General features: G+C 41.5%; 1 protein-coding gene across 3 annotated transcripts in view; it reads right to left on the reverse strand.

Annotated features, from left to right (window-relative positions):
- Positions 1 to 24,753, reverse strand: part of Ppp2r5e (protein phosphatase 2 regulatory subunit B'epsilon) — a 143,179-nt gene that overhangs the window by 57,680 nt on the left and 60,746 nt on the right. For all 3 annotated transcript variants that reach the window (XM_005343216.3, XM_005343215.3, XM_013346141.2), the window contains one exon: positions 12,276 to 12,472. In XM_005343216.3, coding sequence (XP_005343273.1) covers positions 12,276 to 12,472 — 197 coding nt within the window. The remainder of the gene's footprint in view (positions 1 to 12,275; positions 12,473 to 24,753) is intronic.

The following is a 24,753-nucleotide window of genomic DNA, read 5'->3' on the forward strand; positions in this document are numbered from 1 at the left end:
TTTTTTTTTTTTTGGTTTTTTGAGACAAGGCTTCTCTGTATACCGCTGGCTATTCTGGAACTCGCTCTGTAGACCAGGCTTGCCTTGAACTCACTGCCTCCAGAGTGATGGGATTAAAGGCATGTGTCACCATGCCTGGCTTTCAAAATTATTCTTTAATAAAATCTTCTGTTACCTATAGTTCCAAGAGCCCAGAAATATCTTCACTACAGCTTGGTCAGACATTTTATTAAAAAGTCTACTTGTTCTCCAGCTTATCAAATAATCATAGCCAGTCCTATTTTTACTCATAAGCATCTTTCTTGTATGTGTCATCCCCGAGCTCATGGCCGCTCTCTGCCAGGACACATCCTGTTTTCTTTTCCATTGCTCTGGAACTCTGGTGAGCACGTGTGCTTTCGCTCTCCAGGGCCCTTATCCTCTCTCCACACTGCAGGGGAATCTCAGAAGTCACAGGGCAGCACATCTCATCTTGTCTTCCTCACAGACCAGGTTTGCCTTTAAACACTGGTCAGGAGCCAGCTCCCTCCTGGAAATGACCTGCTCCTCCTTTTCCTGCCAAATTCCTGCCTCAGGCATTACAGTCTCTGAGAATTCCATGCTGAGGACACTTGCTTTCTCTGCTTTTTCCTGATATCCCCCACCAGTGTGGTGCAAGCCGCTTTCTTCTGGGAGAATCAATCCTTCTCTCCCTTCCTCCCACCTCTCCCGTCTCTCTCTAGGCAAAGAAATAACTAAACCATACAAATGCCAAGAGCCAGGCCTGTTTAAGATCCTCTTATCCATGCTGCAATGTCCCCCTTCTGAGTGGACTTTCAAGCACTGCTATACCTTCATTTCCAAGGGTAAGTTAAAAGGCTGGGGAGAGACACTACAACCTTGAACGCAGTACTCTAACTACTCTGCATGCCTCTGCTGCCAGTTTTACTGGGGGGGGGGGGGGGGGGGCGCGACGCGGACGGGACACAGAAGTAGATTCTCAGTACAGTGGGATGATATTATCAGATATCAGTGATTGACAGGCCACACCTCTCAAAGAACATTACATATACTGGAAACATGAAACAACCTAGTTAAAGCAGTTAGGCTAGAAGGGCTACAATTTGGAAATTAAGCAAATAGTTTATTTCCTAAGTAAAACGGGTTGTTGTTTTAAGAAAATTAAAATTAATCATAGTTAAAATCCCTCTCAAAGTTCTGAAGAATTCTTGAGGGACAATAAATTGTTAAGACAGGAAGGGCATGAATACACAAATGTATTAGGAAAAATTATGTAGGTGACTTACAGAGAAGCTGGAAGAGAATGAGAAGTATGATCAACACATTCTAACTATGCATGAAATTTTCAAAAGATAATTAAGTTTTTCTCCATTAAAGAGTGAACATGGCTACCCACAATCAACATACCAGCTGCCCTTGTCAAAAGCAACCAAAAATACAAGAAAGGACTTAAAAATCTTTAGATTTAGGGCTGGAGAGACAGCTCATTGGTTAAGAGCACTGGCTGCTTGTTCTTCTAGACGTCCTAAGTTCAGCACTAACACAGTGACTCACAACAGCCCATGACTGTAGTCCCCTGGGATCCAATGTCCTCTTCAGGTGTGCACATATGCAGACAAAACACCCACATACACAGAATACAAAATCTTTTAGGGGACGGAGGGAGGAAGGGAGGGAGGGAGGAAGGGAGGGAGGGAAGGAGGGAGGGAGGGAGGGAGGAAGGAAGAAAGGGAGGAAGGGAGGAAGGAAGAAAGGGAGGAAGGAAGGATCTTTAGATTCAGAAAAATTCAAGGGAGCCAGGCATGGTGGCAAAATCTTTAATCCCAGCACTCAAGAGGTAGAGGCAGGTGGATCTCTGAGTTCAAGTCCAAATCTTGTCTACAAAATTAGTTCTAGGACAGTGAGAAATACAAAGAGAAACCCTGTCTCAAAAAAACAAAGAAAAGAAAAAGAAAAAGTTTAAGGGGAAAAGCATAGTACAGAGGCAACACACACGCAAATACACAAATTAATATATAACTGAAATTCTAATTGTGTTAACTGTTATTAACAACCTACCCAAACTGACATTAAGATAAAGTTGCTCCCAGAAGCAATAGCTTAACTTATTAAATGAAAATCCCAGTGCCAGGGGTGGACTACCACCCTAAAAGCTGTTGGTCAGGGAGCCTCCTGGAGACCCCCAAATAACCCAATTGCCATTGCTATTGGTTGTCCATTCTGGTAGAACACAAAGAAAGCCAACTAGATTCGGCCTGGAAACTTCCTCCCTGCAGCCTAGCCTTCACGGTATCAAAAGGCGCTATGCAGGCTCCAAGGGGAGAACAGGCAGCAATAGTCTCGTTCAGCTGTAGACCACATGCAGCAACCCTGCCCAGCCCACAGGATCAGCCTGTTCTTGCAACAGTGGCCAGTCTGTCATGACAGTAACCAACCACTTCCTGACTGTTGCCTGTCCTACAACACAGAATCCACACATGGTATCATGAACCCAGTTAAAGGCCATGGCCGGGGAGGTCACAGCACTAGTGGGAAGCCACACTGCTGTTTTGAAAAACGGACATAAAGCACCTGTCAAACTGTTTTCAAGACACCTGCAAATGGCCTTAGGATAGTGCTGCCAGCAGGTCTGGTCATGGAGTCTTCTCTTTGCAGTGATCAGTAGTGACAACAGAGACTAATAAAGGTCGAGCATTAAGAACAAATGATTAAGGGCTGGGGAGATGGCTCTGTGGTTAAGAGCACTTGCTGGGCTCAGTTCCCAGTATCTCTGGTAGCTCATAACCATCTATAACTCCAATGCCAGGGAATCCAAGACCCTTTTCTGACCTCTGCAAGCACCAGGCACAAACTTGCTAAACAAACACATAGATGTAGCAAAACACTAATACATATAAAATCTAAAAAAGAAAACAGAAAAAAAAAAAAGAATAAATGACTAGGGCTAGAGAGATGGCTCAGCAGTTAAGAGTTCAGATTACTCCTACTGAAGATCCAAGTTTAATTCTCAGCACCCATGCCAGACACTTCACACTCACCTGTAACTTTGTCTCCAAAGGATCCAACACCCTCTTCTGGACTCCTCAGGCACATTCACTTATATATACACATCTCTACACAGACACACAGACACACCACACACGTAAGATTTATTATTTACTTTTATTTTATATGTATGGGTGTTTCCTTGCATATGCATCTGTGCACTGTGTACATGCAGTGCCCTCAGAGGTCAGAAGAGAGCAACAGATCTCCCAGTATTGGAGTTACAGATGGCTGTAAACCACCAAGTGCTCTTACACTGGCTGTAAGCAGGCAATGCTCTTAACCACTGAGCCATCTTCCTAGCCCCAGTATTTTTGTAGAAGGTCAAATGACTATTAAATACATCCATAAACAGGACATCTGAATCACCTCCTCTGAGGCTCAAGGAACATCAAAGGAGGGGTAGAAAGACCAGAGAAGCTGGACAAAGTGGGTGGGAACTAGTGTGCAATGCTAGCTTTGGGACATGGCATGACTGTTGCACTCTTCAACAACCAGCAACTGTACTACTTACAGAAGATCTGCACAAGACTGTGTAGACTGCCTGAGAGCAGAAGGGGCTCACTGAACCCACAACCTTCCACGAGGATTTATATGTAGTTAACAGTTGATGGAGGAAGAAGACATTTCCTTCAACGGCATGGCCAGTGGTGGAGGTGCTCAGGAACGTGTAAGCAAACCCCTACATCCTAGCCCATTTGCCTGTAACTACTCAAACTCACGAGATCCCATGCTCCCAAAAAGGAAAGGGGCATGAAGGTAGAAGCAGGGCTAGCTGGGAAGAGAAAGAGGATTAGCAGACAGGGAAACAATGGAAAGCAAGAGAAGGAAGGAGTGAATTATGGCCCAAATAGGTCGAGGTGTGAAAATGCTATAATGAAACCTATTATAATTAATACACAGTAATAATAAAAATAAACAGAAAACCTAAACAGTTATACATACATTTACAATATTGAATACATGAACAAAGACCCTCCTATGGGGGCTAAAGGTGCAGTTTCAGTGGAAAAAGTGCATGGGTTCAGTCCCTATCTCTGGGGAACAAAGAGAAAGACCTCTTCACAGAGCAGATTCCAGTTCCAGGCAGTTTCACGCTCTCACCTAGACATCTAGTGCAGATGGTTAATGCACATATGGCAAAATCCAATTTAAGCCGTTTGAGAATCTTTCCTTCCACATAAAAATACACAGAACACACACATAAAACTGTAGTCAATATCACAGAGTTCAGTAACACCAAGAAATAAATCTGCGTACCTTAAGACAATAAATACTGCTAACGGAACATTAACCAGAGTAGCACAAGATGACAGTTTAAGGAAAAGGCAAAATACCTGTCAGTTTCTATTCCTCGGACAAACGGTAAAGTGTAACATCTGCCTCTGGCCTTGCCTAGTTGATTCTCTCTATTCTCTCTAAAAATGTCTTTTAGTAACTGCATTATTATAGTCGTAACCTCTCTCCTATGTACCAAGAATCTAAATTTCTAATATGCTTCTGCGGTCATATATCTTGAACTTACCCATTCTCAAATTTTCCCAATAACTCTAGTTGGCAAACACTTTTCTCATATAGCACCATTTAGTTATCTCCAAAATCTAGTCAGGGTATAATTGTATTCACTATCAAATGCAAGACATGACAAGCGACAAGCTCTTACATTCCCATCTGTGACCATTTCCAATGCTGCATTTAATAAGCTAATGCTATATTAATAACAAGAAGTCCTTTATCTTTCAGTCAACAGGATACACAGTGAAGTTAACAAAACATCCTGAATTACTTTGTAGGCAGACTTGGAGGCCCTTAATTGAGAATTTCTAATTCTCCACAAAACTGTATTAGTCTAGTAAGAGGCTAATCAGAGCTATAGTTTCCAGTTAAACCAAGAATGTATTTTGTTTGTTTGTTTGATTTTTCGAGACAGGGTTTCTCTGTGGCTTTGGAGCCTGTCCTGGAACTAGCTATGTAGACCAGGCTGGTCTCGAACTCACAGAGATCCACCTGCCTCTGCCTCCTGAGTGCTGGGATTAAAGGAATGCGCCACCATCGCCCGGCCCAAGAATGTATTTTTAAACAATGATCACTTAGATAATCAAGTAACATGATATAATTTGAAAGTTGGGGGGGGGATGGGCGACTAGTGGCCGAGAAACAATGTGAACGACTCAAGGAAGATCTCAAGAGAAGGAAAAGACTATTCAATATACTTTATACTCAAGCTACATTAACTCTGAAACTCGAATAGCCTCAGTTTGCAGTATACATAGATTTAATCACACACTGGGAACAATGCAGGCTTGAAACCAAGACTAGTCAAGTCATAAAGACAAAATATGAAAATAATACAGCAGTGACCATGTGCTAAAGTTCTGTAGTTTTTGTAAGGAAAAATGGTAATATTTTACTCAAATGAAGCCAGCATATCCTAGGTCCCTGTTACAGGAGGAATCACTGTCTGTCACCATGGTCTTAACTTCCTCGTTCTGCCCACTCCTCAACCACCTTGCTGCCACCTAGACCATGGAACAGAGGGCAGCGTCCCATCCCTGTACCTGCCTCCTGCACATCCCCATGCTGACAAGGAGCAGCTCTGTATCTGCTTTTCCACATTAGGCTTCCCACAGGAACTTCAACAGCAACCACAAAAACTCAACTCCTCAGCTTCCAAGCAAAACCTGCTGTCCCTTAACGAAGTACCACAATGACCACAGCGGCTTATGCCACAGCCATTGAATCTCCTTCCTCTCAAAATAGCCACATAAACTATAAGTGGCTTTTCTGCACTTCTAGGTGACTCTCATGAATTTCTCTCCCTCCCTCTCTCCCTTTCTTGCTTTCCTACCCTATCACCTGCTGTTGGCTTACGGCTGCACATCTTTGCCAGTGCAACACTCCCCTAGGGATACTGCCTTACCACACTCTATCTTTTCTACTGCTATTAAAATATAAAATGCCAGCCAGGTGGTAGTGGCGCACGCCTTAAATCCCAGCACTGGGGGGGGGGGGGAGTGCAGCAGAGGCGGGCAGATCTCTGTGAGTTTGGTCTACAGAGTGAGTTCCACAAAACGGTTCAAAGCTACACAAAGAAACTCTGTCTCGAAAAACTAAAAAAGGAAATTAAGAAAATACAAATAAATATATATGTGCATGTATATGTACATGTGTACAAATATATATATACATATATATACTCATACACACACACACACAAATATACCAGTCTTCTACTTCAAGCCTTCTGATGGGTCTCCACTGTCTACGAGGTACTTCCACAAACTGACACACATTAACATCTTTCAGCTGCCCAAACTTGGTGCTCACTTGCGCACATGCACACAAACAACTGTTAATGCTACAACAACATGGCACCGCATCTCCTGTATAGCAAGTGGTTTGGGGATTCCCTGGTAGTTCAGTCACCTGGAAAATCTTTTCACATCCTATTAAAGCTTTCCTCATTCTGGCATGACCCCCCACACACCTACCTCGAATCAACCTTCTCTCTCTCTTCCTTCCTTACCTAATACAAAATTCTATTAGTATAACATCTTTTAATTTGTTCATATTACACTTTCTACTGTTGACAGGAAATAACTGCTTTTTTTAACCATCCAAACATTAATATGGATAAGGTGACACATGCACATAATCTCAGCACTTGGGAAGAAGCTAAGGCATCATAAAGTGAGACTGACTTAAGCTACAAAGTAAGTTCTTGCCAGCCTACACTACATACCGAGGTCCTGTCTCAAACAAACCAAAGGCTGGGAATATAGCTCAGTGCTGATGCACGATTAATTAAAGCTCAAAGACTGATACTGGGGTTCAACCTAAAGATTCGAAAAGCAAAAGCAGCCAGGCTCTTACCTTGACCTCAGTCCAAAATGGCGATTCTGCCTCCAGGAATCTCAGAATGAGACTGAGAGCTGTCTCCTCCCATCTTATATTTAATCCCACCAGGGCTGGGATTAAAGGTGTACACAACTGGGATTGAAGGCATGCACCACCTGGTTTCTATGGCAACTAGTGTGGCTACTGGGATTAAAGGTGTGTGTTACCACTGCCTGGTCTATAGGGCTGATCAGTGGGGCTGTTTTATTCTCGGATCTTCAGGCAAGCTTTCTTTATTAAAATACAAATGAAATGCCACTGTATAATGTAGTGATGTTTGCCTAGAATATATAATGTCCTAGGTTTGACACTCAACACCACCAATTTATTTTTTTTTTTGAGTAAAAGTATGGTATTAAGTCATTCAATAAATACCACCTAGAACTAACAAAGCCAATGCTTTTACCAACAAGACTATATCTCACATTTGGAGTACCCTCAAATGAAGTATTTTTAGAAAAGATATGCAAATACACATATAGATATAAAATCTACATAGTTCAGCAGGACAGTGGTGGTGCACGCCTTTAACCCCAGCACTCAGGAGGCAGAGGCAGGCAGATCTCTGTGAGTTCAAGCCCAGCCTGGTCTGCAGAGCTAATTCCAGGACAGCTAGGACTATCACACAGAGAAACTCTGTCTCGAAAAAACAAAAAACAAAACAAAAAATACAGAGAGAGAGATCAAATTTAGATAAATAAAAATGAATAGGCTACTGGAAGACAAAAATATTCTAAGAAATATTTCAAATGGATAAATTTGACAAAACCAAAAGACATTATAAATAGAATGTAACTCAAAAAAATATGCCATAAAAACAAAAGTTTGACCCTAGAGAGAATGTAGAGTACAATACAACAACTAAAGTAACGAAAGGTCCTGATATCTTTTTCCATTAGAGAAGACACCACAAAAATAGAAAAGAAACCACTTACCTAAGTGAGCAGCTACTCTGGGAAGTGATTAGTAAACCTTGAGAAAGCCATTCTAAATGACCTGGATAATGTCGGTCAAAAGTCATCCACTTCAGAACTGGAAGATTCTGAGATATCATCAGCTCCCTTCACTAAGAAGAGAAGAAACTGAAGCTTGGGAGAAAAATGAGTTACCAAAGACTCATCACTAGTTAAGATGAGAAATACAGGCAACAGCTTCCACACGCTCTCCCTGGGACTCTGCCCTATATAACCATTCTTCCCCTGAAGGTAGGCTGTATGATATGCTGTTGATTATATGTACACATAAAATGTTTTTTTTTCATTCTAGTAGCCTGTGGGTGGTGCCCAGACTTCATTTGGATGGTAAAAGTAGCTTCCCAAACTCATACCTTCCTTTCTACTTCATTTGTCCCTCATAAGAAAACCAACTCTCCAAGTATAAGTCCCAACAGGTTGGATCAGCTTTGGGTATTAAGGCTGACAGCATGCCATGTCATCCTGACTCATTACTCATCCTGGTTTTCAAAACCCAGATAGCATTTCATTAAAAACACTACGACTTCCTTATCCAGGCAAAGTGGTTTCATTTCACAATCACAAGAAAGAGGAGCAGGTAGGGGCAGGTGACTACTCCCCAGGCAGGATCATCTTGGAGCTACAGAAATTGAGAGAAACTAAGGCAATGGAACTGAATACATCCAGTTGATAAAGAATGTAACTATAAACAGGGACCATGCATATTCAAGTATCTAATAGCAAAACATAATAATGTTATTTACTAGTGATGGTGCAAGCCTTTAATCTCAGCACTAGGGAGGTAGATGCAGGTGGATCACTGTGAGTTTGAGGACAGCCTAGTCTACAGAGTGAGTTTTTCAGGACAGCCAGAGCTACACAGAGAAACCCTGTCTCAGAAAACAAATGCTAAATATTCTGCCATGTGATAGGGACTAGTCTAAGAGATTTACACTTCATTGGTAATCTTCACGATCCCCACCCCAAGAGAGGCATGACACAGGGAGATAAGCAGTACCAGAATCTCTGCACACAAGAACCTTAAAGGTGGGGAGAGACAACCAAAATGACCTTTAGTTCCAAGCCTTCTTACACTTTTAGCCTGTACACACACACTGAAGTCCTGTGAATACCAATGCGCACACGGCACAGTCATTTATTTAGGCAGACTTCTCAGTACCATATGAAAACTGAGGACCCCAAAAACAAGCAATTCTCAGACATAAAGTAAGGTGGCCCTTGAATTCATCAAGGGGGTTTACTTTCTATTCTATCATAAGAACTTCTTATCTATACATATTCTAAATTGTATACGTGCCATAGCAAATAAGTTGTTAACAAATTCTACAAATTATATATGAAAAGACAATATACATCTGAGAACCCTACACAAAGTGACTTTGAAGTACTCTAGAACAGTATGCATGAAACCTATTCAAAGCTGCCTAAAGCAGGGCTCAAGAATGTCTTAAAGCAATATAAATGGCTTAAAGGAGATGGGAATGAAGGGCAGGAAACAATGGACTCTCTTAGGAGACTAAAGCTGGCGAAGGATAAGCTGGTTCACAAAACGAGGAATTTTTGCATTATGCTAAATAGTAGGTTTAATGGCTCAATATAACTGAATGATAGAGTGTCTTCATTACAATTTCAGAGCCTGAAATCTCTGAAATCAGTTAGGCTCAGCTAAGAGGCATAACAGAGCCTAAGACATACGTGACAGTTCCTCTCTAGGACGTTTTATCTCTTACTCGGGGGAAAAAAAGGGGACAGCACATTCCCTAAGAGTGGACTGCCAAGAAGCAGAGGACCTGAAGGATGGAGAAAGCACTGAGCCTGTCAGAAAGAGCGGCACACTGTAAGCCAGCCATGTGGGGGAAACAAGAATTAGAATTAGGGGCCAAACCCTAAAGTACAAGAAGGGGTGAAATGGGGAGAGAGGGAGATCAAATGCTGGTAAAGAGACAGAGCAGCGGGGCTCTCATTTCAGTCACTCTGGGAGTTAGTTTGACAGTGACTTATAAAATATTTATCCTAAGACCCAGGAATTACACCCCTCACTGTCTACCCAAAGGATCTGAAAATGTATGCCCCACACAAACATGCAGATTTCCAGGGGCACTTTAGTTGTAACTGCCAAAATGTGCTTGAAACCAAGATACTTCGTAGGTGAATGAAAAGACTGGCTGAGGCACACAACAGGATATAACTGAGCACGAAGAAGAACGAGCTGGCCGGGTGTGATGGTTCACTCTAATTCCAGCCCTAGGGAGCCTGGAATTAGATGCAGGGCTGCTGAGAGCTTAAGACCAGCCCAGGCCACAGAGCAACTTCCAAGCCAACCTATTATATTTAACCCACCTCAAAAATCAAAACAAGAATGAAAAAACATAGAGGAAACCAAAAACTCTACTAAGGGAAAGAAGGCAATCTGAAAAGGGCATCTTCCCGATTCAAAAAGCAAAACTATGAAGACAGCAACAAGGCCAGCAGTTCTTAAGAGAGCAATGGCAGCATGAAGCTGCTATGTGATACTGTAATGGTCCATCCACATCACTAGACTTTCATCCAAACCCAGAGAAGGCACAGAACCAAGCATGAGCCTAAAGTAAACTACAGACTCTGGTGGACTACAGTGTACCAGTGTAGTTCACCTATTATAACAAATATGCCGTTCGGGATGGTGATAGCAGAGCCACACATGAGTGGAACTGGGGCAAATGGGAAATCTCTGCACTTCCAATTTTGCTGTCTACATAAAAGTAAAAGCCTACAATCTTAAAAACATAATAAAAAAAAATCACTCAACATACAGAAACCCTTTTAAAAGGGTAAACTGCTAATTAAACACAGTATATTCATACACTGAAATGCAGGTAGCTATAAAACAGTGTGGCTTTACGTGTACTGATGAACTGCTCAGCGAAAGAAGGAATGTACAGAAAGTCGTGCAGCACATTATTAGTGTGTTTACACAAGTATTCGTGCAAACCCATCAGCATATGCTTCTGTCCTCATGAGCTAGCTGCAGAAAGACACAGAACAAAGTTATAAGCTGAGTGTCTCTGAAAACACAGGTAAGCTCACACCAAGAGTGCACGCTCTGCAGAGGGCAGGTGGGCAAGAGAAGATGCTGTCTGGCTGGTAGGTTTGGAAAGGACTGCCCAACAGTGTAACTGGTGGGATCTGAGACTAGACCAACCTCCCTTGTGTGGGCTTTCTTCCCTCTTTTAAAATGCTCAGCATTGTATTTGTGGCCTCTACCTAGCAGATGCTAGAATTACTCTCTTCTCATAAGCTGTGACTACCAAACATGGCTCTGGACATTGCCAAATGTCCCCTGTGAGGTATAAGTGTTCTTTGCTAAAAAGCAACAACAGTAACAGCTAACTTACCTAACTTACAAAACACTCTTGATAACATATTACTGTAAATTAATAATAAATCCAACTCATATATATATATATATATATTTAATGCCCCATATATATTTCTTTCCCATTCCCCCTCAGATATATATGGTTGTTACATACCAATCACTATCACAAGCTCATCTTTGAGAGCCCCTCCCAATGCTGAGCAGGCATTCCACATGCCTGCTCCTCTAGTGGGCTTCCCAATGATGCTCAGGAGCTTTCGAACCTCTGCAGCTGTACTGCATGAATCAAGTGACCAGCCTTCTCCATTCCTCCCACCCGCCTCCCCAAAACAATGACCTCTCAATTCATAATCTTCTCTGATACTAAGGAAGGCAACCACACCACAGAAACCTAACAGTCAAATTTTGGCTTGATTTTTAAAAAGCTAATGTAATTAATGACACAGTCAAAATATAATTGTTTGGATTATACAAATGTTTCTTCCTGTAATTCCTAAGGAGCACACAGAGTGCCACTGTTCTCACATCATGAAAGGCATCGCTCCTGACTTCAAGGGAATTACGGAGAGCGGGATTCATCAGAAAGCCGAGAGAGGCCTTAACTAGATTCTCTAAATCACAATTTTATTAGGTATAATGCCATTTCTAATATGCCACATTGAAAGGGTGGCAGGACTTGAGATACTCAACAGGCTTGAATATTTTCAAACAAATCTTAAACTGGTTGATTCTCTCTCCTGTGTCTTTGCAGAGATCCAAGGCACACTGGCCTCAGTTTCACACTCTGAGGTCACTCCTTCCATGCTGCAGTCGGTGAGACGGTCTGGATTTCATCACCATGAAATCATGCTCTTCAAATCCTAGTGCTGTGCTTGCATTTAGCTCTCAGGAGGTTGGCCTTTGTTTGTGGAAGAGACCTCAGCGACCTCACTGCAATCAATACACCCATAAGTGGCTATGGAAGATGCTTAAGAGTGTCAGCGGCGAAAAAAGCAACTCACCATTCTAACTACTTCAGGGTAAGTCTGCTCTGTCAGACAGCCTCTGCTTATTGTAATGTAGTCCACCAGTTCATTAAGAGTGGAGCGCTTGTATTCTTTCATTTTTAGATCAGATAGCGTGTCCATGAAGTCAAAAATGACACAGCACTGCTGAAGTTTCTTTAGGAACAGTTCAGGCTGCTCTGAGGTTGGAACGTCTGAGAAAAAAAGAGGAAATGGTGTAAGTCTGTCATCAATTCCAGGCAACAGGAATTCTCTGAGAAAGTTACGTCAAAAGCGAACTCAAAAGAACAAGACAACAGTGTTCTTGCTAGCATACACACAGGCAGGAGACACCGTAAACACCCCACCAGAGACCCACACAAATGACTGCATTTGCTATTCTGCAACTGACTAGATCCCAAGAGCCACCTGCAGGTTAATATAAAGTTTAGCCCAAAACACCCCAATGCCAATATCCTTAATATCTAAAATTATTGAGAAAGGCCAAACTTTCCCTTATAAAGTGAAACCACCAGCTTTTGGTTCATTTAAATTCATTTACCAAAAGACTTCAGAGCAGAAATGCCAGTCTATTCTTTTCATGTTGACATCTTTGGTGTTTAAAGCAATGGCTACATGTGGGTTTTGCTTTTAGTTTCTTCTGTTTTTGTTTTATTTAGGTTTGGGCTCCATGAAGTTGCTTTGTGAAATAAACACAGAAAAACAACAAAATGAAATAATGCCAAAAGTATGCCAACGCAGAGACATGGCAGTTGGTAAAGTGCTTGCACACAAGCATAAGGACCCAGGTTTAACCCCCACAGTCGCAGGAAAGCTGGTAGGCATGGGAATGCACATCTGTAACAGCTCACTGAGGCGGCAGAGAGCGGCAGTGTTCCTGGGCCTTGCTAGCCAGCTAGCCTACCTAGCTGGTAAGTAAGGCCCAGGTCCCCGGGAGAGACTCTGTCTCGAAAACTAAAGTGAACGGCTTCTGAGGAACATACCCAAAGCTGACCTATGGTCTCCACAAGCACACACCCAAGCAGACACACAAAAAGAGCACATCAGAAGTGGTAACATAAGAAAAAGTTTCACTGAAGTCTTTATCTTTTGACCCATGTTCTTCTTGAGCAGTGAGAAAAACCCTCTTACATCTTTATTGAAATATCCTCAGAGGGCCAGCAAAATGGCTAGTCAGGGAAAGGCGTTTCCCACAAACCTGACAATCTAAGTTTAATCCCTGGAACCCACAAAATGGAAGGAGAATGCCTACTCTACAAGTTGTCTTCAGAGCTCTACATGTGTGCTATGTTTATTAGTAAAATTAATAAATAAAATTTTAAAATAGTTAAGTGTTTTCAGAATAGATAATTATTCTCTTTTCAAACATAGAATTAGGGGCTAGGGGATATAGCTCAGTTGGTAGAGCACTTGCCAAGCTTACACTAGTCCTTGCTTCAATCCCCAACACTGCATGAAATCACAAGTGCTAACACTGGCCTGCAATCCCTGCACTTAGGCCAATAGAGGGATCAAGAGTTCAAGAGCATCCTCAAGCTTGAAGCCAGCATGGACTACATGAGACTCTATCTAAAAGGGGGCGCCAGAGGTGGTGGCAAGTTAGTTAAGCAGTTAAATATGCTTATTACCAAGCCTGACTCCCTGAGGGGAGAGAAATAAGATTCTAAAGTAAGGCATCAGAGAAAAGCAGAGCAAAACTGTCTTCTGGACAGAAAAGGACCATGCACTCATGAACTCAGCTGTAGATGTCTGCACAAGACCTGCCCAAGACCAAGCCGGGCAATAGTCTAGCATGGAGTGGGGAGAAAGCGTTCACAAGCCTTCTTCCCTAACAGAGGAGCTATGGACAGCTGATGACTTCTAGGGGAGGGAAATTGGTTTTCTTAAGTATGTGGCTCCTGGTAGGACAACAGTGACCGAGTGGGTGGTCCTACATCCAGGAATACTGAGACAGCACAAACTGAAGCTGAGGGAAGGGTAGCGAGGTAGAGTTGATATGGAAGAACTTAGAGGAAAAAATGAGGGGTGAATGTTCTCAAAATCATTTTATAAAAATCACAATAAACAAAAATATTTTTAAACTACATAGTATAGCCGAAAGTAATATCACAGACTTTAATCCCAGCACTTGGGAAGCAGAGGCAAGTGGATCTCTGTGAGTTCAAGGCCAGCCTGGACTACATGAGTTCTAGAACAGGGCTTTGTAGTGATTCTTTCTCAAACAAAACAAAACAAGAACCTGAATAATATAAATTTGAATCCCATACCATAACAAATTGCTCTAAGGATATAATTCAACTAGCAGTGTTTGCCAACTCCATCAATTTGATTTCAAACCAGAGAGAGAGAGAGAGAGAGAGAGAGAGAGAGAGAGAGAGCGAGAGAGAGAGAGAGAGAGAGAGCGCAAATAGCTCACACATTTAGCTCAAAGATATTTCTAAAAGTGAAATAGAAATTTGGGGTTAAAATTCTCCAACTAGGAAGGAATATGATCTACAGCTGGCTAGCTACTTCTCCCACTTCTTTCTACTTTACCCACCCCTACCCTATGCTGTAGCTTCCCGTGGATGGCAATAAGAATTAGGATCAGTGTAGTGGTTTGAAGAAATAGCCCACAGAGACTCATCTATTTGAATGCTTGGTCCGTGTTTGGTGAAACTATTTGGAAAGAATTAGGAGGTGTAGCCTGTTGGAGGAGGTGTGTCACAAGGGGTAGCCTTGAGGTTTCAAAAGCCAAAATTGTTCCCCCATCAGCTCTCTGCCTCCTCTTTGCAGACTGACCCTGCCTGCCTGCTTCCACACAATCTACCATAATGGCTACCGACTCACCCTCTGAACTCAGCCCTGTAAATATTTTCTTCCCTAAGTTGCATTGGTCATGGTGTTTGTCACAATAGACAAGTAACTGACACATTCAGAGCAGGCTCTACTGCCAGCATCCAAGTGAATAATTCATTAATACTGAGAATACATTTAGAGATAAGCAGGTGGCATTCTATTTTAAAAAGAGAGAGCAAGATGATTATTGAGATTTCATGATGAGTTATGGAACTGGAAACAATGCTTGGGTCTCTAGCCACACCCACATGGCCTCTGTGCTACTGAAGGACTCCAGGGCACTTGGCCAGTTTACCCAACACCACGGAGGTAAATGGAACAGAGAAAATGCTTACTACCGCAACATCAGCTAAAGGTTAAAATCTTCAGGGGATTTTTAATTAATCCAAATTTTGATAGCTTAAACAAAGCCCCCAAACCAGACTGTCCACATGGAGAAGGCTTACAAGTACATAGGAAGTCTGATACATCAGTAAATGACAGCTTTTTAAAGAGCAAACCATCATTCACGCAAAAACAATGTCTGTGGTCACTCAATAGATTTACATATTTAACAATTCAAAGCATTCAGGCAGTTGGCATTTAGAAGCTTTTTAATGGTAAGCAGTTGGAATCCATTCTTTACTAATGTGAACTGATCCGTCAGACAAATCTGAAGCAGGCTATCCACCTACTAGATGAGACATAGCAACTTATATTTATTGGATGTACTGAGTATATTCTGTGTTCTAGTCTAGGCACTTAGACACACTAACTCTCATTTAATCTCTACAACAATATACATGAATGGGTGCTGTTTTCAACTTAATAGATGAGTAAATCAAGACAGAGAAATTCAATATCTTGCCCAGAATCCTACTGCTAATAAACAATAGAGATATGATTCAAACCCAGGCTGTGTGGCTCCAGAGCCTGGACTCTTCCACACCACGCAGCATTCAGACGCACAGAGCCAAAGATTACATTCCAGAAAACAGGGTGCATGCAATGGCAGCGGCAGATGAAAATAGAGAGAATCTCAAGTACGCTCCCAGCACAACCCCATTCATCAAGCAGCACACTGTGTTCCTCCTTAGCTGCCTCCAGAGCTTCCCAGACAGAGCAAAGGCTTCGCTTTCTATTCTTTATCCTTTATCACAGATTAAATTCTTTTTACAAGGCCTCCCTTCATTAAAGAACATAAGCAGGCAGGACAAACCACAAGATGCGGGGGCGTCCCTTCAACAATTTGTATAGTAACAGCCTGAAAAAAAAAATTTCCCATCACAACTGAAGAATGAGCTATAAAATCAGTTGAAGAGCCAGGATAGCATGAACTCAAGCATTCCCAACAGCCTGGGAAACGTGAACAAGTCTGTCAGTCTCCCATTCTCTCTCCCCCCTCATCCCTCTCCCTCTCGGTGGTGTTGGTGGGGCACCGGTGATCCAAGCAAGGAGCCTGACCCTGGGACTGCACTCCAGAGCTGTGCTGCCCCTATCTCCATTCCCTTATCTCCCTAGTCCTAGTGGATTGTGTAAAGATAGGCTGAAAAAGGACCAGAGGAGTGCTGGGTAGTCCAGGAGATTTCGATGAAGTAGAAGTTTAATATCTATGGATCACTCCAAAAGCAAATACACTCTTTCAAGAAACACTTATTTAAATGGGAGGAGAGGGGCTGGAGAGATGACTCAGCAGTTAGGAGCACTGGCTACTCTTTCAGAGGACCGAGATTCAATTCCCAACACCCACAAGGCAGCTCACAACTATACAATTCCAGTTCCAGGGGATCCAACACCTTCACAGACATACAAGCAGGTAAAACACCAATGCATATAAAAATAAATAAATTTAAAAGGAAGAGGAGAGGACTAGGTACACTGCTCCCCTGCACTTGAAAAGAGAGAAATCTCATTAATCACAAAAAGAAGGTAGTGTCCAGCCAGTACATTCTGACCACAATATGTAAGCCAACAGTTGCCACCTACTTCCCAAAATCACCCAACATCTAAACACTTCTGAAGTAACTTAAGATTGAAGGAAAATATTAACCTTTAGAAATAAATATAAATTATTAAAACTTAAGGTCATCTTAGAATTGCCAAGCAGACAATCAACAAATTTATCACTATTTTCCAATGGAATCCTTTGGCCTACAAAAGCTATCCTGCCCCACAGAGAGTTCCATGAAATCATAACCATTAATAACAAGAAATTGATAAGTGGTTGCATAATGGCATGAAGGTCATTAGCACAATGACTCTCAGGGAGAATAAACTGACCTAGTTATTAGAGTATATGAGGTTCCACCAGGTCAGGTTCCATCAATCTGGAAGGCCACTAAAGTTAAACCATCTCCAGAAGGTAGGGTTCTCACTGAAGAAGTCACTGCAGTGAGCAGCAAAGCTGAACCACAGTCTTCCTCTTTCCTTTTTTTTAAAAAAAAAATATTTATTTATTTATTATATATACAGCATTCCTTCCATGTATGTCTGCAGGCCAGAAGAGGGCACCAGACCTCATTACAGATGGCTGTGAGCCACCACATGGTTGCTGGGAATTGAACTCAGGACCTTTGGAAGAGCAGGCAATGAATGCTCTTATCCTCTGAGACATCTCTCCAGCCCTTCCTCTTTCCTTTTTAGCAGTAGATGCTTCTCCATATTTCTAGCATCATCTTACTGCATCCATCTCCCCATCAGTTGCCACCCATTAACAAGATAAAGACAATGTTCACTTGGGTGCCATTATCACTTCTACTGTTAGGCATTTTTATTTCATAAAAAGCATTTTGACCTAGTAAGTCACAAACAATCAACAATATTTCATCAAAAGAAGACAACTATCTTTTTTATACTGGGCTGGCCTTGAACTCACTGAGATCTGCCTGGCAAATGCTGGGATTAAAGGCGTGTACCACCACTGCCTAGGATACAACTATTATAATGCATCAAATAATAAAATCAGGCTTCAGCCTTAGGAACTAGAGCCAAACATAACGTGATCATTCAAGATACATTAAAAATCATTCAATATACAAAATAAGCAAGACTCTAATTCAAAACAGACTGGTAACTAAAGCACTGCATTCTTCACCTCCAATTTTTATTTGTGTATTCAAATTGGCTGTTGATGGAGATGGTAGTGGGTGCCGTTATCAATTTCTACTGTCAGGCATTTTCATTTCATAAAAAGCATTTCAGATGATTTCATGTGTAGCCAAGGCTGAAAATCACTGTTGTTAAAGCAAGAACTTTAAAATCCTTTTATTCCCTCCACCTCTGAAACCCCTTTTGTTTGTTTGTTTAAGGGCAGTGATGAAAACTTTCAGTCTCTTTAGCCAAGGAAGGGCCCTGAAAAAAATCTACACCAGTGAAAGCATTTCTTCTTGGCCTTGGTCATAAAAGCTGAAGGCAGCGTTGGCTACATTCAGAACTCTTGCCAATCTAGTGGGAAGCTTTCAAAATGCTTTGTTGATACTAGTGCCCACTTTTCTATACAGCTTCAAAATTTAGCTCATAGAATGGCTTACACAAAAACAACACTACCAAAACCCTCAGCACACGGCTATTAGCCACAGGAAACTAAAAGAGCCGATATGGAACTGTCCAGACACAAGAGAGGGGCCAGCACTGTAATAAAGAACACTTACCATTACAACACATGTATTAAGCTTCTAACTCCCAGAATGTCCTGTGAGCAGCCACTACCATTACTGCAGTTGAAGGAACTGGTGTCTAGAACAGTCGAGAACCTTGCCCAACATCACAATCAACATCGCTAATAAGAGCTTAGTTCCTGCCTTCCCCCCCCCCCAACAGTCTTATCCCAGGGCCCACAAGAGGGGTGGTGGTGGTGGCTGTGACAAATAATAGTCACTAACCACCACCATCATTACTAGAACTAGAATCTGTTCACTGTCATGATTAGTGAATTCTTTAAGAAGAGTTACACTGGCCCACCTTCAAATACGAGTATGTTGTAAAACTGAAAAGCCTACAACTAGTCTTAAACAAATGAATAACAGAGATGACCTAGCTTAGTTCTCAAATCATATTATTTATTACTCCAGTTTAGATAATGAACATGAGTTTATTATTCTTTCCTGGGGCTCTTCAGTTTTCTTCCGCAAAGCCAATACACATGGTCTAATTTATAAACAAAATTCAAAGGTCACTACTGTAACCACACATTAGAATGACCTAGGCAGCAAAATTAACAGAATAAACAGAAAAAAAATAGATGCGGACATAAGTCTGTGGACACACACACACACTACTGACAAATATTTTTGTTCCCAACACTTTGTAAACTTCACCTTTTAATGTCAAGGTAATTACTGAAGCTTGACGGCACAAGAAATGAAATACTGTTAAGTTCTTCAACCTCTAATTATAGGTATAAATTACTTTCCTGTTACCAACTCACCACAGGACAGAAGCCACCAAAGCCCCTTACAAGGTTAGTGTCTCCATTATTAATTCACTTCCTGAGGCCTTATTTCCAAGGATGGAGACACCAGCAGCATTTTGCATATGTGAATTCCTGGAGCTTGCTGAGCTGGAGGGATGGCTCAGCGGATAAAGTACTTGCTGTGCAACCATGAAAACTGGAGTTGGGATCCCCAGAACCCATGGAAAAAGCTTGGCAGGAAGGGCAGTGTTGGGAATCCCCGCACACCGGAGGCAGAGACAGGGAGGGGGTCCCTGGTGCAAGTTGGCTAGCCACATTCAAGTACACATACTGAACTTTATTTCCCCCATGTAAATCAATTGTAACTTACATTTTTTTCTCTAGAAAGAAAATTATACTAAAGAATAGAAAAAAATATAAGTAACATATTTAAGAGAAAAAACTATTTTAATGTGTAGTCCTGTAGCACAAATTTTAAAACTATGTTAATTTTTAATGATACAAATTTATGAATGTAAAAAGTAGAGAAGGCCAGCTTACATAAAACTGTGTCTTCCTATTAACATCAAGTAAAATACTGCCTCATTTTCTAAAATTGCATTCAAATGATTAAAAACTAGATGACTTTTAAGAATAAATACTGGGGGGCTGGAGAGATGGCTCAGAGGTTAAGAGCATTGCCTGCTCTTCCAAAGGTCCTGAGTTCAATTCCCAGCAACCGCATGGTTGCTCACAATCATCTGTAAGGGGGTCTGATGCCCTCTTCTGGCCTGCAGGCACACACACAGAATATTGTATATATAATAGATAAATAAATATTTTTTAAAAAAGAATAAATACTGGGGGCGGGGCTAGAGAGATGGCGCAGCAGTTATGAGCACTTGATACTCTTGCAAAGGACCCAGGTTTGATTCCTAGCATCTACATGCTGGCTCATTGTATGTAACTCCAGTTCTGTGAGACCTGACACCTTCAGGCTTGATCACGTAGCAAGCATGCACATGGTACACATTTATACATGAATGTAAAACAACATACACCAAAAATAAAAAATAATAATTTTTAAAATTAAAAATAAAAAAGACTAAACAGTGGGCTAAGGAAATGGCTTGTTTTGCAAGTGTGAAGACTCAAATCCCATCTCCAGCATCCACGGAAAAGGCGGGGCTTGGCTGCAGAAAACCTATGTACTCATTCATTCACCCAATCACTAAACAGCCACTGTACACTTATCAAAGGAATTCACTGACACAGAAGCCCTAACCTAAGCCCAGCATGATGGCACATGCCCTTAAATCCCACTACCCAGGAGGCAGAGTCAGGCAGATCTCTTCAAATTCAAGGCCAGCAAGGGCTAGAGATGTAGTACTCCTAACCAGTACATTCTAGGGGAGGTAGGGAGGGAGATGACTAAAAATAATAAACACATTATTATATTATATGGTGCATGCTTGGGGGTAATAGTGCATGAGGCAAAGCAGACTACATATGCTGGAGCTGGGAGGTAGAGTTCTGAGCATAGAATTCACCTGAAAAGAGGAATTTGAAGCCAGATATGATGGTGCATACCATGGGCAGGCAGATCTCTGTGAGTTTTGAGGCCAGCCTGGTCTATGAAGCAAAATCCAAGACAGCCAAGACTGTTACACAGAGAAACCCTGTCTCAAAAACAACGAAAGGGAGGGACGGAGGGACGGACAGAGGGAGGGAATAGATTGATTGAGATTGATTTGAGAAAGAATACTCAAAGGAGGTACAGGAGACCAGCAAAGAAGATGTCTACAAGAAAGCATCCTACTCAAAGAAGCAGCAAATGCAAGGACCCTTTAGCAAGAAGGAATATGCAGAGGAACCAGAGGGTAGGAGTATGAGAGGAACCAGAGGGTAGGAGTATGCTGAGGAACCAGAGGGTAGGAGTATGCTGAGGAACCAGAGGGTAGGAGTATGCTGAGGAACCAGGGGGAAGGAGTATGCAGAAGAACCAGGGGGAAGGCGTATGCAGAGGAACCAAGGGAGAGGAGTATGCAGAGGAACCAGGGGGGAAGCCAAGCAAATGGGCCTGAGTAGAACTGCAGTGGACAGAAGGGCAAGAAATGGAGAGCATGGGATCACCTTGGGATTCTGTCCTAGACTTCACACCTCTACTGTTTACTAAGTGATACTTAGTTTTCCCATCGTAAAACAGAAAATATATTTTACAAGGTTGAGTGAGGATTAAATGAAAGGCTATCCATAAAGGTAGACGTGCTTTTAGGAAAAAAAATTCTTTGACAAAAAGTATCTATGAGACACAAAAGAGAGCAAATTTTCTACTTTTATCTCTTATGATTATTTCTACAGGGAATTCCTTACATTTTAATATAGCTTCAAAATTATTTTAAAAGCACTTTTAAAATAAATTCTCAAGTATTTCTAGAAATGTGAAATTTTTGTTAATATTGTATTCTAGTAATATCAAACACCAAATGCTATCTGGACACATACACGATCATACTCTGCCTTCTCTTCCATAGCTGTCTTTACGACAGCAACAGATCTGAGCGTACAATTAAAGGGAATCAGCACAACAAATTTCCTGGATGTGTGTGGCGGAAGCCCATTCTTTCACCCAAAAGTATAAGCAACAAAAACTTCAAAGATTACTTTACATATTGCCACACCTGTAAGGTGAAGAAATATGAAAGACCAGAATAAAAGGTCTGCAGGAAGCACGTATTTGGTTATATGACACGACCCACACAAAATAACTTCCCAATAAAAAGCGACACTGTTTTCAAATTCCACTGATTGAAGACCTTTTCTCGGGAGATTACTTCTACAGGGATAAAACTGGTCTAAGTACTTCCATTTGTTTGGAGGATTAACATTATTGTGAATTATTCCAGAATGAGATGAACTGTTTTTACAATATGAGGTTAGAAACAATGGGGAGGGGGAGTGTGTACAGAAAGACAGACAGACAGACAGACAGACAGACAGACAGACAGACGGCCAGATGAACAATTGAGCTGCTAATTTACAACATATAGTCCAGACTCCTCATATACACCATAAACTTTTAAAATATGATTTAGAATACCAAAAGAGAAAATAAAGCATCAACCCAATATTATGATGAGCATAGGTGCTCATCAGCTGGGGCTTTTAAATATTAGACCTTAAGCTCTTAAAAGTGACACAGCACTAAGTCGAATGACCTCTAATCCCAAAAATATCAAAGCTTACATTTATAATTAAAGTCATAATCTGAGTAATAAAACCTAGTGACAGCATGTAATACAGGCCCTAATTATGGAGCCACCTTGTGCTCCATTTAGGATGGCTATTACTTAACATACATTAAATACGAATGTAAAGCCATATATTAGTTGAGCAAATCCAGAATTACAATTTGAAATAATCAAGTAGGAGAAATAATATCCACTTAAAATCCCAGTACACATAAAGGCATTATTATTCAAACCTGAAATAGAGAAATTAAATATATATATTTCAGTATGCATATAAACAGGATGTAATTGTACAACTCTAAAACCAAAATGTGGAGAGCAATAACACAGAGATTCTTAAAAAGGCAGAAAAGTGCCTGGAAAGCACTTTCAGAATAGAAGGGTGTTTTAATATAGTCAACGGTTAAGATGTGACCTTAGCTTTGGCTCAGATATAACACCCAAGTCCCTTTCCTGCTACTGGCTTCCTTGGGACAGACAGGCTGGAGTCTGGAGCTACACATGCTGATGATGCATTTCTAAGCCCCAGGTTTTCATAAATTCAGCATTTCTGTGTTCAATGTCAGACCCTAGGACTTAGGTAAACATGTCACTGGGTAGTTCAAACATTCCCTCTTCTGTTACCCTGGAAACAACTTTCCCTTTCAGGTAACATATTACTGTTTATGAGCCAAATGAAGTGTGGGAAATTTGAGCCCATTTGATTAAACACAGTCAGCAGAAAGCTAAAATGGAAAACTAAATGCACATCTCAAAAATCTACCAACTGTAATTCTGAAAAAAACATCACAGAAATATTTAAGATTTCAGATAAATTAGACTGGTGGGGGGGGGGTTGAATTCATTCTGCATTCTTCCAGGTGGCTGAGGTGGTTGTGCGGCTCATGCCCACCCAATCTGAAACAAGAAGAGCTGGAGTCCCACGGGCTTCACATGTAGCTGCTGAGCTACTGTGGGTAAGGCAGTGCGACAGTTAAGACTGCCGGGACCCCATGCCGGCACTGCCTGGCTGAGGCTCTGATGTTTGAATGAGGGCAGCTGAACTGCACCTACCCTGTAGTGCTATCTATAAATACGGCAGCGAGGAAAGGGGCACCGGGAAGTCGTTTAGAACACATATAATGTTCAATAAACTTTAGCTCCTAAATTACTGTTAATAAACAAAATGAGTCTAAAAATGAAAAATTCTCAATGACAGCTCAAGAATTTTACAAAAGACAATCCAACACAAACTAGTTCAAGCAGTACTCAAGTACAGAAAACATTAAATGTGTTTTCTGAGGGGGTGGTTTAGCAGCAGCATGCTGGTACACATAAATCCTCGGCATCATAAAAATAAAGAAGCAAGTATTTCTAACTTGTTGGTACAATCAATTTTCCCTCCCTTTTTTTGGTGTGTCTAGTTTTTCAAGCAACATTCAAATAAAATAATGTAGAGTTTAATCATTATGATCCACTGAGATTACTCTACTTGATAGAGAAAGGACAGCAGTGCAAACAAGGGATGTGAAACAACCCAGCTGTCACAGCATGCAGAAGCCAACCACGCGATAGCTTCTAGGCTGCTTCTTGCCCCACCACACAGTTAAAGCACTTAAGTTATCAAGCACTGCACGCAGATGACAATGCCCCTTGACAATGGCAACAGTGCAACAAGCTCAGGGGAGACTTTTTTTCTTGGGGTGGGGGGATTCAACACAGGATTTCTCTGTGTAGCCCTGGCTGTACTGAAACTTATTCTGTAGACCAGACTGGCCTAGAACTCTGCCTGCCTCTGCCTTCTAAGTTTTGGGTTAAAGGCATGCACTACCACGGCCTGGCTAGAAGAGACTGTTCTAAGTGGCACTCTCAAACATTTAAAAAATTCTTCTATCTTCTATCTGCACCAGGCTCACTAGGATATGGAAAACAAATAAAAAAGTGTGCTTCAGGGCTGGAGACATGACTCAGTAGTTAGGAGTATTGGCTAGTCTTCCAAAGGACCTGGGTTCAATTCCCAGAACCTACATGGCAGCTC

Source organism: Microtus ochrogaster, chromosome 1 (assembly GCF_000317375.1).
Source record: "Microtus ochrogaster isolate Prairie Vole_2 chromosome 1, MicOch1.0, whole genome shotgun sequence".
In the NCBI taxonomy this organism is placed as follows: domain Eukaryota; kingdom Metazoa; phylum Chordata; class Mammalia; order Rodentia; family Cricetidae; genus Microtus; species Microtus ochrogaster.